Genomic DNA, 16,691 nt, shown 5'->3' on the forward strand with positions numbered 1-16,691 from the left:
ATTTGATAAGTTATGATAGCGCGGTTTGCATACTTCAGTAAATAAATGACAAGTTATAGAAGCTCATTTGATCTGCAGTTACACTTGCTTGTTTTGGGTACAGTTACCTGCCACTGTTTAATTTCTTCGTATATTCTAGACAACAGGCAAGTTACAGTTTAGATTTTGTTCTTGAAGAATTGCTTTTCAGAAGTAACGGTTTTCCGGTGTTCACGATTTATTTTTTTTAATTTCTATAAGTCTTGAAAGCAAGTGCGGCTTTCAATTCTAGAGAATTGACATATAAATTGTGTTACAGTGTCGTGTCAGTAATTCCGAGATCCGACTCATGTTAGTCGAGGTAATAACTTGGAGTTTTTCCATCACTGTTCCTTTGAGTTAATAAGCAAAACTCTTTGCCCACTTTTTTGAGATTTGATGTACTAAAAGGAGCGAACCGAATTTCGGTATTTCGCAATACAAGTAACCTAAGAATGTGAAAATACCAATAAAGAAGAAGAAGCATGTGAAGCAAATTATCGAGTTTTATTTATTATATTTACATAGGTGTTCAGGAAATCATGCATTTGTCATAATAATTACTTCGGCAAAGAGCAATTATTTTCCAATATGAATAACAGTTTTCAACAATGTTTATGTACAATAATTTCACACCAATTAGAATATTTTATTTTATACATCAATAAAATATGCATTGAAGTTTTCAATTGCTAGATTCACACGACTTTGGTGACCAGTGCGAAAATTTGCATGAAAACATAGCTATATATATATACCGGGCTTTCCAATAAGGAAGGTATGATGTCGTTTCGGCCATTTTTAATATATCATATTCTGTAATTTTTATTGTATTGTTTTTAATTTCTTTTCGAAATTAAGCATTACTGTCCATGAAGAGCGGTACAACATCTGGTGTGATTAACGTAGGTACCTGCTGACGACAGTCTTACCCCTCGGTGCTTGAAAGCATAGCGGATCAAATCAATGCGTTGATCAGCGCCCTGAAAATGACAGGCATTTTCAGTATTAATTGGCAGTGTGGAATGGACACACTAACCACCTTGGTAGGGTTCGAGGCCCATCTAAAACTTCTGCCGTGCTTTCGGTCCGGAACTCGTTTGCAATGCAACTCCATATTCAACTGTCAGCTCTTCCCGCATGTAAAGTTTTCCAAAACCAACACGATGCTCCTCGAGGGGCCAGTCCGCATGAGCAGGTTGGAGCGACCTCCAAGTGCTCCTGCCTTCCGTGATACCAGAATTAAGTCTCTAGTCAGACCTCGTAACGAAACTACTACCAGATGAGCTTTCATTCTGCTCTGGACTAGTGACCAGGGGTTGACCCCATACGCACATTACACGCATACCATTCACACAAGAAGGTTACCCTAGTTCTCAGTTAAACGCTTTTGCCGCCTAAACAATTCACGTGCAAACGATCCTAATTGTTCGTCATTCTGACTAGTGAAGATCACACCGCTAACTCAGAGGTCCGTGCACAATAGAGTGGCTCGAGGTGCCCAGAAGAGAGTCCATCATAAGATTCCAAAAATATGGATCACAGATGGAACCCTGCGGGCAGCCACGAACCACTCCGATCTCTACACTCCCATTCATGCGGACTAGAGAGGCCTTTCTTTCTGAAAAGTTGCTCCACCAAAGAATACTTTCTGAACAGAAAGGCTTCTCTAGTCGGCATGAATTGCACCACTCGATCCCAGCTTAGATAGTCAAATGCCCCCTTGAAGTCAGCAAATATGCCAAGGAAGTATTTGTTGATGTTTTTCCTAACAACATTTTGAACATAAAACCATACATCCTCATACTACCTATCCGACCACATACCCGGCGTTAGCTCCTGAAGCCGTTCCATCATTACTCTTTCCAGAACTTTTGCAAGTACTGGAAGGAACAACCCTTTTCCACTCGTATGGAACGTATCCCTTCCAGACACGCCTATCTAATGAAAGACAGGCACCTATTGTGCTTCAGGTGTATGTACTTCTGACCTGGAAAGTACACACTTAAAAGAACCTCCGCACACTCTCTCTTACGAATCGGGTTCATTGAATTCGTGTCTGCAAAAGAAGTCGTGGAGAAACTTAAGAACTTAAGGCCGGAACTTAATTATATCGATTGTACTCGACACCAAATTAAAAAAATATTTGAATTTCCTTAACAATTAGTGTGTTTCTTTTTGAGAAGTAACCATATCGTTCTTATTGGAAAACCGTTAAGTATTGGTATTTACTCTGTAAAGAAATGCACTACCATTGACCTGAATGAGGTTTCTTATTTCTGATGAATCTCTATTAGTTGATGTTGGCTCTCTTTTTAATGTAGACTCCGACCTACGAGGAATATCAAAGTTTCCAATTTCGTGATCTGGGTCATTATGGGCTTCATTATTAATTTTGGGCTCTACTGCTAGCTTCTTGTAAGACCTTTTTACGAATATCGACTGATTTATATTTTTGAAAAAATACGCGAGTAATTTTCCAGCGGAAATAAATTCTCTTGGGTTTAAATTCCAACAATTATTTATGCTACATATTTACAGCAATTAAATAATAAGTTAAGACTTCGTAGACTATTTAGGAAAACTGAACCGCAAACCTAAGCGCAGAAGAAATTAGCAATCAAAGCTTGCAGACGTCTTTCCGTAAAAAGCAGGCTTGAACAGGTAGACGTTGTGGAAATTTAACTAAATATTTTTTGAATATTTTTTTTACTGAATTAAACAAAATTGTTGTGAATATGGTTAAAAAAATAAAATAAGAGTAGTGAACACCAATATTTGTTCCTCAAAATTTCAAAGGAAAGAAGAAAGAAAGAAAGACCACAGTTCGCGAAGAGATTTTGTGAAACATTGTGTAAAAAACAAATTTAAGAATTCGCTTGAGAGGAAGCAGCAGTAAAACAGAAATATTTTCTTTACCTGGTGATTTTAAAGATTATTTTAAGCGACAGAAGAAAGAATCGAAATGCGTAAAATCGGCGATTTATTTTATGGCCGCGGCACGGATGACTTCGAGACGACTGAATCATTCGAACTCTTGTCTCGCAGTTTTGCTGCAATTGGTTTTGCACCCAAGAGACCGAAACGTGTTGTTGACATAATTCATCAGCTTATTTGTTGGAGTTGCATTTTCAGCTGTCCTTACCTCTTTTTTTCTGGAGTGGTAAAAACTATGCACTCGTTACCGATAACAATCGTGCTTGCGCATTTAGGAGTCGCTATCAACAGTATTGCATTTCCTTTGAAAGCTATTTATATTAAAGCCAATATTGACCGTTTGGATGACATCGGACAGATTTTCAACGCTTTGGATAAACGTTATCAGCGACCGCAAGATCAGAGGCAAATCAGAGATTCGGTCAAAACTTGCACACGCATATTTGTTGTTTTTTGCATTGTGTATTGGTTGTTTGGCACTTCAAGTTGGTTGGTAGCGCTTTGCATACATGAATATCCCAATGGCAATAACTTGCCATTCATTGATTGGCTGCCAGAATCAAATTTGAGATTTTGGCTTCACTTTATCTTTGAGGTAGTATTTCTGCAGGAACTGCTACAAATGAGTTTGACAATGGACTCGTTTCCTGCTTTATATATACGTGCTGTGCGTACACATATCAATCTCTTGACGGATCGTGTGAGTCGTTTGGGTCTTAATCCCGATTTTAGTGACCAGGAGAATTTTGATGAATTAGTCGATTGCATCGTTTCGCATCAAGAATTACTGCAGTAAGTATCGTTTAATTTATATCTAACACACATTTAATATACTATATTTGGATTTCTTCAACTCTAAAGGATTTCCGATACCGTTGGCAAGATCCTTTCTCTCACCACCTTCTTTCAATTTACTATATATGCCGTTATACTCTGCGTCTGCATGCTTAACATGTTCGTATTTGGCGACGCATCGACCAAGCTGGTCACGTTGGTTTATCTCTTACCCGTATTTTGGCAGACCATTCCCACCTGTTACCAAGCTTCGATGCTCGAGGCGGACAGCGCTAAATTACCTCTAGCAATTTTCCATTGCAACTGGTTGGCTTTGGATAAGCGTTGCCACAAATTAATCATCTATTTCATGCAACGCGCTCAGGCGGAGATCTCCTTTACCGCAATCCAATTGTTTGTAATTAATTTGAGAACCAACTTGTCGGTAAGTAGAAAAGTTAGTCTTGCGTTGCACAGTTAATTTTCGATTTGTTCTCATTCAAGATCGCCAAGTTTTCGTTCACTTTGTATACTTTCATAAATGAGATGGGCTTTGGAGAGACATTAAAGGATCGACTGGAGTAAAATTTTAGAAAGAACTTTCAAAAAGAAATGCCAAAAAAGCAAGTGACACAATAACAATAAAATTTATGTAGAGAAAGTTACGTAGCTGACATATTACTTTAAGCACTTCGCAACGTTGCTGTAATTTTACTTATTAACCTTTGCACTGTAGTCGTGATTGAGAGAATAAACTAGATGAACTATGGTTTTTTCCGGATTTTTCCTTAAAAGTGCTGATTGGCTGATAAAAGCGCTGATTGGTTCGGGGTAATTAGATTGGAATATAAGCTGTTCTTCTTCTTCTTCTTTATTGGCGTAGACACTTACGGTTATAGCCGAGTTTACTATAGCGCGCGTTTCGTCATCAATAATGCTACGTTGTCCGTACCTCTTTTGCGACCTCTTCTCAACGTCAAAAGCTTAGGGTATTTTTATACGAGTCCAACCATTTACATTTACACCTTTCATAACCAAAATGTTTAAGTCGATCCATAAAAGACGCTGAGATCCTCGGCTCGCTATTTTTTGCCCATACGAAGTTTTTCAATCACTGTTTCCTTACCTTTTTTGATGTGAACGTTATTAACAGAGGTGGGTGGACATCTAGCATGAGGCAAGTTGTTCCTGATTTCACTACCTTAATGCTTTTTTCACTCAAATACTTGTGTTACTGACAAAGTAGGCTTCCCAGAAAACATTTGCTCAATGATTCTCCATGATTTTGTAGTCGTGAATCCACTGAAACAAACGAAATGCTCAAACAAACATTGCTTTCGATTCTGTTACTCATTTTAAATTGAATTGATTTGGTTTGAAAAGTGAATGAAATCAGTTTCACTGCCAAAATACGTATTATATTGTAGATATATCGGCCTTTCATAAAGCTACGCCGAGTTCCTAATTACTAAACTTGCCGATTTCGGTATTTTGTTGTCTTAAATTCAGCTATCTCAAAAATTACTAAACAAAATTAAATAAGTATATTTTCGTTGCTTAAATTCGTTGTCAGTCGAACAAAAAAATTATATTAGTTCGTAAAATACAATGAATAAATCAAGTCTTTTGATAACTTCAACAAGCAAAATGTGGTAAATCAAAAATTTATTTCATAGTATTAAGAGCCTTCTTATTAAATATAATCACTTTTATGTATGACATTAGATAAATACCAGATCAGAAGCTTTGCTGTTTTCACTAGAATTTGCCTCATTTCAATTTATAGTTCATAGGAAAAACGTTTGCCTTAAGTCAAACAATAAATACGTAAATATTTTAAAAATTCAGATGAAGTTGCCAAACAATATAAGTTTACATATAACCTACAGTGGCGGATAATAAAATATTTACAATGCGCAATTCCTGATTTCAATATTTAGAATAGAGCCGAGCGACTCAAGTGGGGTGTTTTCAATTACAATTGCATAAGAGTTAGAATGTGGACAACAGCGATTGCGAAATTCATCAAGCTTAGCAGAAGCTTGGCCGTTCTAAGTTTTTTAATTTTCTTAATAAAATCACCGACATCATCGATTTCGGTTTGCTATCAACTTGGTTGACTTTCTCGGTAATTTATAACGTTTGAAAAATTAATGTTTCTACATGAACATGCTAGGGGATCTTTTCTTTTCATCCCTTCAAATTACATAAAAATCTGTTTAGAGTAAAATTCTGCAACAGCGGCAACGTGTCACTAACAAAATTTGCTGAAGCTATCCGACGTTGCTATTCCTGTGAATATTACAACATCGGCACATATTAGCCTTGGATGCCGCATGGATCCCCTCTATCGTCTCAAAACTCTTGTATTTTATCAGCCTTTTCAGGCAAGGAAGCAAAAAAAGTCCGGCACATCTGGGCTGTAGGGCGGCTGCGGAAGCGTTGGGATGCCGGTCTTGGTTAGGTAGCTGTTCACAAGAAAGTGAGCACTTTTGGGACCATCTTCGCGCACACCTTACACATGTTCAAGTGCTCCGTCACAATGTCATGAACCACAGATTTTGATAATTTAACATCTGGGCAATTAAACGAATACTTAGTCGACGGTATGAGTTCAAAACATTGCAAACAAGAGTCACATTGACGGTGTTTGTCGAAGTCGCAGGTCTTCCTGCACGGTCTTGAACAGCGACTTCTTCCCGGCCCTCCAAAAAGGCCTGGTGTCACCGAAACACAGCACTTCTTGCTAAGGCAATATCTGGGTAAGCCTGATTGATCATATAAAACATCTCAGTCACAGATTTACCGAGCTTCACACAGAATTTAATCGCGTACCTCTGCTTCTAACGAACGCTGCATTTTCGTCTTGCACCACTCACAGAAACACGTCGTATTTTGACTCTCCAGGTGCTCGGAGACAACTGACCAGCCACTCGCTCGTTAGCTAGGAACGCCTTCTACCGCAGTACGCACACTCCGAAGTATAGTCGCGGCGGAAGAGAATCAGTCCTATTACTTTCCGGAAAAACACCGCATATGCATTAGAGGGACTAGCATACCTGTAATATTACGTGCACAATTGACAGTAAAAAATATTTATGTGTTCACCTTGAAGTCCACATCAATTGTCGACCGTTCAAAAAACGGCTTTTGTCGATGGGTCGAGAGAAGCGTTAGAAAAATACGATAGCGGTGCTTCCAAACACGTCTACCTGTATGAAATCGCCCGAAAAAAGAGAAGAAAAGATGTATGGTTATTTCAAGACGAACCGAATTCAACAAAAGGTGTGTCGCGCACGAAACGCTTCCAAGCAAATGGTTGCATGTTTTTTGGAAGGACTGGAAATGTCGCAAACATGTCACTGGAACAACGCAGCAGATTCTGAGTGTAACACTATCGTTGTCTTTCAAGAAATTAGGAAAACCAACCGCTAAAGACGGATAACACTTCACCAGGATAATGCGAGCTCTCACACATCGACTGAAAGAATTGGATTTTTGAGCACTGAAACTATTAATTACATGAGTTATCCACTGTATAGTTCTTACGTGAGACCGATTAAAGTAATAGGTCAACGTTTTCGGCATCTGAAGAGGAGGTTAAGGCGTTCAGAACGCATGTTTTGGTGATACCTCAATCAGAGGGGCAAAAGTGTTTCGAAAATTGGTACAAACGTCTTCGAAAGTGTATAGATCTTAGTGGAGAATATTTTGAAAAACAATAAGGCAATTTTCGATAACAGTTTGTAATCCTGAAAATTAATAGGCAACCCACGTTTTAAAGAATTACTTCAAATATATTTTTTGTTTGGACTCATATGGACCCGATATGTGATGAAATTTAACGTATAATTAAACATAGTTTTTTAACTGGTGGCAACCTTACACAAAAATATTTTCATATAAGCTTTTGGGTTCATGTATCTATTTCATTGAACACTACTGTATTTCTAAATGCATGCATGCTTAAGCTGAATTTTCAACTATATAACTGTTGAGTATCCTTCCAGTTATTGGAGCATGACGCATTGTCAAGTCGAACGACGACAAATTCGCGCCGTATTTGTTTGCCATATATTTCGAATTTATTTTGTATATTTGTATGAGTAAATACCCTTGAGAAATCTTCTTTGTATTCACATAATCAAATATCGGAGAAATATATAAAGTTATGAGTATTCGTTTAAGTAACATTTTATTTAAGTTACTCACCTCCCACTGGCACAATAACAACAACAAACAATGGCATACACGTTTTTATGTTATCCGTTTCGGTTTCTTTTATTTCGATTTTTATTTATTTTATACACTTTTTTGACATTTTTCATTTTATTACTTAATTTCTTCTGCGACATTGGCCAACAATATTTTTTATTGATTTTCTTCGTTTTCTCTTTGTTGTCATTCAATTCATTCAACAATTGTAAAGGGTTTTGTTTTTGTAGCTGTCAAAAGAGATACTTGTATAGTGTAAGTAAAATAACACTGACAGCGCAAAAAAGAGCAAAAAATAACGGGACAAATGCACAAATAAATGCCCAACTGGTGACGACTGAAAAGGTTCGCGTGAAGCGTAGCAACAGCTTTCGAGTGTGCAAGCATTTCGGGCAAAGCGCCTAAAAGTATGCGTACGCATGAGTGCTTACAGTAATGTGTGAAAGTATTTGCGGGTGTTCTGTCTTGTTGTTTCATTCGTTTTTTTTTCTTAATTGTTGAAGGATGCTAAGCACATATTTTGCAGCAAAACCCAGTATAAATAATTTAACAGTAATAGCAGCGCAATCTATGGATTACAGGCTAATTATAAAATAAATCCGAAATATATCGGAAAGTGTGTTCAGTGGCGTCTTCTGTCACGTCATGGTATAGGTCTGTCATATCCCTTCGACTTTTCCTATTCTAGTGTTACTTTTTGAAGTATTCGTGATCGGATAATAGCGGAGTTGTGTGGAAGTCGACTTCTCCGAAATGACGGCTTGCCTATAATTTTAGGTTTTTTTATTAGTCTGGCCGTCTATCTGCCGCGGCTCTCATTCTCCCATCTTTCTTGTTATGTTGTTGTTGTATCTTTCTTTCTTTGTTCTATTACGCTCTTGTTATTTGCGGATGTTTTCTTTACCTTCCACAGATTTTTACTTTCGTATTCCAGAAGGTCAATTGTTCAATAGGCTGATGTAACTCTGAGGGCTGCGGTGCGGTGCACTCCGGCCACTGCCTTACGCTGCTTCTCCTTGTTTAAGCACATCTGCTCAGAACCAGCTCCGTATAATAGGATACATGATTGTCGTCGGTTTGAAGAGCTGAATTTCCTGCGGCGCGCTGAATTTGTACTCAGAAGGTTAGTCTGGGATCCAGTCTTACGCCTAGATAGCGTGAGTTCTTGTGTGTAGTGTGGGTCCTTGTGCTTTTCCTTACGTGACCGCTGTCTGTCGTGATCTGATTTAGTACTGCAGTTTTCTTTTACTAAGGTAGCTCCGCATCACAGGTCTGAGGTAGTCTGGGAACTTAAAGATTTTTTTCGAGAGCCGTTGCCCGTTCCATCTTGCGCTATTGATGGCGTTTCGGACATTTAAAGAAGCTAGATTTTGTATTTATGCCATATACATTTTCAATGACGTATTTTTAGCTCCTAGAGTTGATCTGGAGGGTCTAAAGCCACGTTATCTAGGGGAGAGTCCTCCAGCTTCGTTGATAGTCGCTTTGAGTCTGGACTTGAGTGCAAAAAACTTTAAGAGTCCTTTTTGAAGCCATATCGATTAGATAAGATATTTGCTCTAGGGAAAGTGCATTCGAAAAATATTTCCAGAAATTATAGTTTCTTCCAAAAAATAATGCTTGAGTCCTATGCAAATGGTAGTAACGCAGAAGATCATGCTTCAGTATCGATGAATTTTTAGAGATTTAGTCGCGTCATATTTGCTGTTACAAATTTAGGGCCTTGTAAAAGTGGAATTATAATACATCTTTTAATAAAGTTAATTTTATATAATAACGCATATATAGGTTTTTGGTTTCAACTAAGTCCTCAAATGATTCGTCCATTGATCAATAGCGGCGCGCACAGTTTCTATTAGTGTTGAGGACGCTGCTGGAATCAAAGATTTTTAAAGACTTTTCACATTTCTGTTACGGATTTGACAGCTTAGAACAGGATATTTCCAATTACTTAAGTTGCCTTTTCTATTTCAGGATTAGAGAACAAATAGAATCAAAGTTTAATAATCGAAAATTTGTTTTTTTGTTTTTCAAAACATTTTTCATTAAGATCTACTATATATACTTTCGCGTTTGTACCAATTTTCAAAGCACTTTTGGAACTCTGATTGAGGTATCTCCAAAACATAAGTTCTGAATGCAGCAACCGCCTCTTGGGGTGTCACAAAACGCTAACCCTTTACTTTTTCCTTTACGTACAGAATAAAAAGCAGTCATTCGGTTCCACGTTAAGACTATACGGATGACCCATTAAATTGATGGTTTTAGTTCTATAAAATGCAGTTCTTTCAGTCGATGAGTGAGGCCCATTGTCATGGTAAAGAGAGAGATCCATCTTCGGTGGTTGGTTTTCTTGATTTATTGAGAGAAAAATGGCAAACAAATGATTGTGCCCTACTTAGAATTTACAGTTCTCCGTTTTTCTAGTGGTATGTTTGCGACATGTCCCGTTTTTCTTAAACAACAAGCAACCATTTGCTTGAAGGGCTTCGTGCGCGAACAATGATGTCACAGACGTGAAGCATCGCTACTGTATTTTTGGGCCTCGATTGCATTCACCATACATTACCATCGAAAAACACTGGCCTTTGATGAAACTTCATCGCCAAGAATTGAATTAAGTTCATTGAGGCACTGTTGCTAGGTTAAGCCACGTCGAAAGTATAAAGGCAACCTACATATCTGCGGTTATGAAACCAGGAATACTGCTTTTAAGCCACGGCTGGGTGGCTTTTGCCTAATGTGTTGGAGCAGAACCTACAGAAGATTCAAGGCCCTCCATTAAAGTGTGTATTGCGTAACTGCTTTATCCCGCCTTCTGAAACATCCTGCCAGTTTTGCTTCAGAATTAACATTTTTTGCCACAGTTGAAGTCAAGCGATGCTCTACTTTTCACTTCAAAATTTTACTAAATATCTGCTAACAATTTTTATAACTCCTTTGTTTCGGTATATTATTTTATTTTTTTTACAAAAACTCGTTTTTGGTTCATTGGGTGAAATATTCTGTTCAATATATTTATAATGCCAAATACACCACATATGAAAAGGAAAAAAATTATTGAAAACATATTTGTAACGCATCAGTAAACATTTTATTGCTTCGCCAGCCTACTAAGCCCTCGATTACAAAAAGGCAAGGCTGTACGGGCCATTTGTGAGTGCGCTTAAAACGTGCATATGCACATATGGATATATGAAAGCATTTGCGGCTTGTCAGAAAGGGAATTGTCATGGCATTTGTGTGACACCTTATCTGCGCACGCATATAACACTTGTTGTAGATGGTGTGGAAATATTCATGTATAGTAGACATGTCTCCCTTACGAGTCGTCATTTAAAAACTTGTGAAAATAATAAAAGGTAATGTGCGAAAATAACCCAGACACTGTAGATAAGTGTAAATATGTAAGCGTAATTTTTTCAATTCAAAAAGTATACAAATATGGGAATCTTTCGATTGGGTGAAATGTGTTGGTGCATAGGTTGGCTCATTGCATAATGTAAAACAAGTATGAACCTAAAAGCCAACTTGCTAGTTCTAGATCAAGATGTGGATGATTTTCATTTGAGTATGAAAAAAAAGAAAATGTGTTCTTATTCTATTTCATATTTTAAAAAGAAATGCTAGAACATTCTACTGATTGACTGCATGATTATATATCTTAGCAATTTGGGAGATATAGTATATATCCGGAGATTCTCTCTAGTTTGGTCCTATACATGAAATTGAGGCGTGCAGCTCAATTTGTGCCTTAACTTTTTTTATTAACTTAATTTCGTGAGCGAGACAATAATCTGATTTGTCTACCTGTAATAACTATTTTCTCAGCATGATAAGGTATAACTGTACTACGGTTTGTGAATTACTGCTATGAGCAAAAGAACAGTAAGACTTTTTAATTTAAATTTCGCGCAATAACCCGTTCAACGAAATATTTTTTTTCTAGGTCGGTATGACCGTCGGTGACATCTGTATCAAATGTTACGTCAAAATAATCATTAGTGATTAGCATACTCATTTTTTACTGATCTACATTAAGTTCGGCGATTTTTACGATGAGTGAAATTGTTCAACAAAGATTTCCTATAAAATGTCAGAATGTTGTGAAAGGGCTTTGGTGGTAATTCTTTGTCGCGAGCATGTATTTTTCATTGGTACAAATTATTCAAAGAGGGTCGAGAACGCGTAGACGATGAACCACGTCCAGGACGGCCATCAACATTAACTGATGATCAACATGTTAATAAATAAAGAAATTGGTGCTTGAAAATCGACGATCAACAGGCAGAAATATTACTGACATCGTGGGATTTTCAGAATAATTAGTGAAAACCATTTTGACAGAGCATTTGGACCTAAGAAAGGGGAAAGCGCGATTTGTTCGCGAAAAACGCTTCGCGTTAAAGTCTGTGAAGCAATGCTTTCCGACTACATCTATGCTTACGACCCGGAAACAGACGATCAATCGGCTGAATATCGTATCAAAAGGGAGCCGAAGCCGAAAACCCCACGTCAAAGCAAGTAAAATATCAAGGTTTCTTCGAGTATCGAGGTTTGGTGCACACTAAATTCCTTCCTATCGGTCAAACTGTCAACCAGGAATGCTATTTTAGTGTTATGCGTCATTTGCGCCAAGCTATTCGTAAAAAGAGGCCGGAAACTTGGTCCGACAACTTTTGCTTTTTACGCACCGTCGCATACTGCATTGATTGCCGTGAGTTTTTTGTCAATATGGTGCCGCAACCACCGTATCCGCCTTATTAAGAATTTTAAAATTATGAACAAAGCCTTACTGTGTCATTTTAAAAGAATTTTTTTAGATGGTGTTCGTGCGAAGTGTAATCTTCATGTGCCAATTTGTGTCTGTTTAGCAGCTGTTTGTTTACGACGTCAAAAGTTTGCTTGGCGATTTTGATTGCGTCCACCTCTGGAACTAGCAGAAGATCTCACAATCACTTATGGGTCGATTCAACTATTTTAGTTAATTGTTTTGTTATTAATTATGAGAATTGTTCGAGAATGAAATGCTTTGCGGTGCAAACTTCAATATATTTCGGTCTATCTAGTAATATATTTTCTATCTACTAGTATTAAGAGTCATTGACACACTCTTGCCAGACTCGTACCAAAACCGCTTGATAACAAAACCAAAGACTCTACATTCATCCAACATATCGCAAATGTCTAAATATCTCGTGACTGGAGCTCCAAAAATGAGCCGAAACCGAGAAACCCTAACTCAAGTCTATCCCAGGCAAGGCTCATAACAAGTGTATGAAAAATTGGATGTAGCTTTGATATCCTTGTACAGTAGGGTGTCCGTTATTTACCAAATTGATTATTTTTGACGAGACGCCCCTAAACTTTTAGTTTTCCATCTAAAAAAAATATCAGACCATAAAAAGCCCTTAATTTTCATAATAAACCTTGCCCCAAACACGATACATTTCCCATTTAAATAACATGGGATTTTGCCACTTTTTACAAATATTTTTTTTCTGTGGAACTTTCCCGTTTGTAGGAATAAAACAGTCATATTCTTGTGCAGAATTGAATGCTCTACAAAAAAAGACTTGACGACTTTTCGATATACTCACTCCTTTATTGAAGGTTGAAGTTAACTTCTGGGTAATTTCTAGAATTTTCGAACTTTTACGGCAAATTGAATTGTTTTATGTAAATTTCAATTGTTTATTCTAAAAAATATATTATGCCTATAGTTTTAAGATAAAAAATAATAAAAATTTGCAAATCAAATCAAATTTAAACCATTTGAGTACATCAGATTTTCTTTATTAAACATTCCTTAGTTACATTTGAATATTTTTTTTTTATACTCCCTTACAACTTGAATCACATATTGTTTTTCTTCTTCACTTCTTGCTAAAATATTAACGTATTCTTCGGATAATTTTACAGCCCTCTCTGCTGTATCATTAACAACTCGCAAATTTTTTACAATTTCCAAGCCTCTAACATATTCTGGATCCTCTAACCACTCAGTACAACTTAACTACAAAAAGCTAGTATCAATATTAAATCTTTCGAAAAATTTTAAAGAATTTGAATTTATAAAATAAACAATATTTTTATTTGTGAACCATTTAAAATCTTCCGCATTAAAGATGAAACGTTTAGGAATCTCGAACTGTTCGTCATTACTGACTTTTAAAGCCTTAACCATTTTTTTCTTGACGCAGAGAGATATATTTTTATCGAAAAATGATAAGGCCGCTGCTTTAGGACTCAAGTACCATAAAACATTAGACAAATCTTTATCTATCGTTCTATAATTGTAAACAGAGTTTGTAAATTCAATATCTTGATTTGGTGCAGCTGCAGCTAAAGGTGCAGAGTACCAATAAGGGACGTAAACAAAAACAATAAATAATTAAGTCTAGTACAAACTTTTTTCATCTTCAGCGCTTAATTTAAACTGTTCCGAAAGATGTATGTATATTTTTAAACTGTAAATGGCTTTTGCCATCCATCGAGCATGATGAAAAGCCCCCGGTTTTTAAAATTTCGTTTTCTCAACTTCCATAGTGCCTAAAAATATTTTGCTTAATTCTTGTAGTTCTTTGTAATCATCACGAGGTAAACTAGTTTTTAAAAATTCATCGATTTTCGAACTTGTTTCCGGTATTTTATCATTTAACATTTTTTGTAATCTGTTTTTTTTTGTAGAGATTTATATTTTTTTTGTCAATAGAATCCCACTGGCTTTGATTTGCAAATTTTTCTTATTTTTTATCTTAAAACTCTAGGGATAATATATTTTGTAGAATAAACAATTGAATTTTACAAAAAAAAAATTCAATTTGCCGTAAAAGTTCGAAAATTCCAGAAATTACCCAGAAGTTAACTTTAACCTTGAATAACTTTTAAAGGAGTGAGTATATCGAAAAATCATCAAGACTTTTTTTGTAGAGCATTCAATTCTGTATAAGAATATGACTGTTTTATTCCTACAAACGGGAAAGTTCCACGGAAAAAAAAAATATTGGTAAAAAGTGGCAAAATCCCATGTTATTTAAATAGGAAATGTATCGTGTTTGGGGCAAGGTTTATTATGAAAATTAAGGGCTTTTTATACTCTCGCAACAAAGTTGCTAAGGAGAGTATTATAGTTTTGTTCACATAACGGTTGTTTGTAAGTCCTAAAACTAAAAGAGTCAGATATAGGGTTATATATACCAAAGTGATCAGGGTGACGAGTAGAGTCGAAATCCGGATGTCTGTCTGTCCGTCCGTCCGTCCGTCCGTCCGCGCAAGCTGTAACTTGAGTAAAAATTGAGATATCATGATGAAACTTGGTACATGTATTTCTTGGCTCCATAAGAAGGTTAAGTTCGAAGATGGGCAAAATCGGCCAACTGCCACGCCCACAAAATGGCGGAAACCGAAAACCTATAAAGTGTCATAACTAAGCCATAAATAAAGATATTAAAATGAAATTTGGCACAAAGAATCGCATTAGGGAGGGGCATATTTGGACGTAATTTTTTTGGAAAAGTGAGCGTGGCCCCGCCCCCTACTAAGTTGTTTGTACATATCTCGGAAACTACTATAGCTATGTCAACCAAACTCTACAGAGTCGTTTGCTTCAGGCATTTCCATATACAGTTCAAAAATGGAAGAAATCAGATAATAACCACGCCCACTTCCCATACAAAGGTTATGTTGAAAATCACTAAAAGTGCGTTAACCGACTAACAAAAAACGTCAGAAACACTAAATTTTACGGAAGAAAATGCAGAAGGAAGCTGCACCCAGGCTTTTTTTTTAAATTGAAAATGGGCGTGGCGCCGCCCACTTATGGACCAAAAACCATATCTCAGGAACTACTCTACCGATTTCAATGAAATTCGGTATATAATATTTTCTTAACACCCTGATGACATGTACGAAATATGTGTGAAATCGGTTCACAACCACGCCTTCTTCCATATAACGCTATTTTGAATTCCATCTGATGCCTTCTCTGTATAATATATACATTGGGAAATGAAAATACAATTCAATACTCAAAGTACACAAATTGATCTAATCTAATTAATTTTACAGCAAAATAAAAAAATATGTAAATTATTATCACTTTATCATGCGAGAGTATAAAATGTTCGGTTCAATTTGGTAAATAACGGACACCCTATTGTACAGGTGTAGATGCTTATTTCGAAGATATAATAAATTTTTGTATTATTGGTCTACAACTTTGCTTCCGCCGTTTTCCAATAGATGTCTCTAGAGTCAAGCACTGGTCGATTAAATCGTTTTATATCGATCTTGGACATTTATGTCAACACTAACCCAACAAAGTATTTGCAGAGATCTGTTTGCATCCCAAACTTATTCTCAACTGAAAATGTCACTTTTTGAGCCGAATTCTCGACATTTGCGGAAAATTTTGCTTTTATTTTTTAATTCCAAGAAAAGTGCGGTTGAAGCTCATCGAATGCTTTCGGATACGTACAGTGAGGCTGTCCTAAGTGAAAGAACATGTCGCGAATGGTTTCAACGTTTTAAGAATGGTGATTCTGAAGTCGAAGAACGGTATGGTGGTGGAAGGGAGAAGATTTTCGAAGATGCTGAATTGGAAGCATTACTCGACCAAGATGCGTTTCAAACCCAAGAGGAATTGACCGAATCGTTGCAAGTGACACAGCAAGCCGTATCAAAACGCCTCAAAGCCATGGGTATGATTCAAACACAACGAAACTGGGTTCCTTACGACTTGAAAC

The 16,691-nt window shown here is 36.8% G+C and overlaps 1 protein-coding gene across 1 annotated transcript; it reads left to right on the forward strand.

The window, feature by feature from the left end:
• Nucleotides 1-2,620: 2,620 nt before the first annotated feature.
• LOC126757996 (odorant receptor 7a-like) lies at nucleotides 2,621-4,498 on the forward strand. Its single transcript, XM_050471956.1, has 3 exons — nucleotides 2,621-3,747; nucleotides 3,817-4,174; nucleotides 4,234-4,498. The coding sequence occupies exons 1-3, from the start codon at nucleotides 2,984-2,986 to the stop codon at nucleotides 4,312-4,314; spliced, it is 1,203 nt and encodes a 400-aa protein (XP_050327913.1). The 5' UTR covers nucleotides 2,621-2,983; the 3' UTR covers nucleotides 4,315-4,498.
• Nucleotides 4,499-16,691: the final 12,193 nt, after the last annotated feature.

The sequence above is a fragment of the Bactrocera neohumeralis genome, chromosome 5, assembly GCF_024586455.1.
Source record: "Bactrocera neohumeralis isolate Rockhampton chromosome 5, APGP_CSIRO_Bneo_wtdbg2-racon-allhic-juicebox.fasta_v2, whole genome shotgun sequence".
NCBI lineage: Eukaryota > Metazoa > Arthropoda > Insecta > Diptera > Tephritidae > Bactrocera > Bactrocera neohumeralis.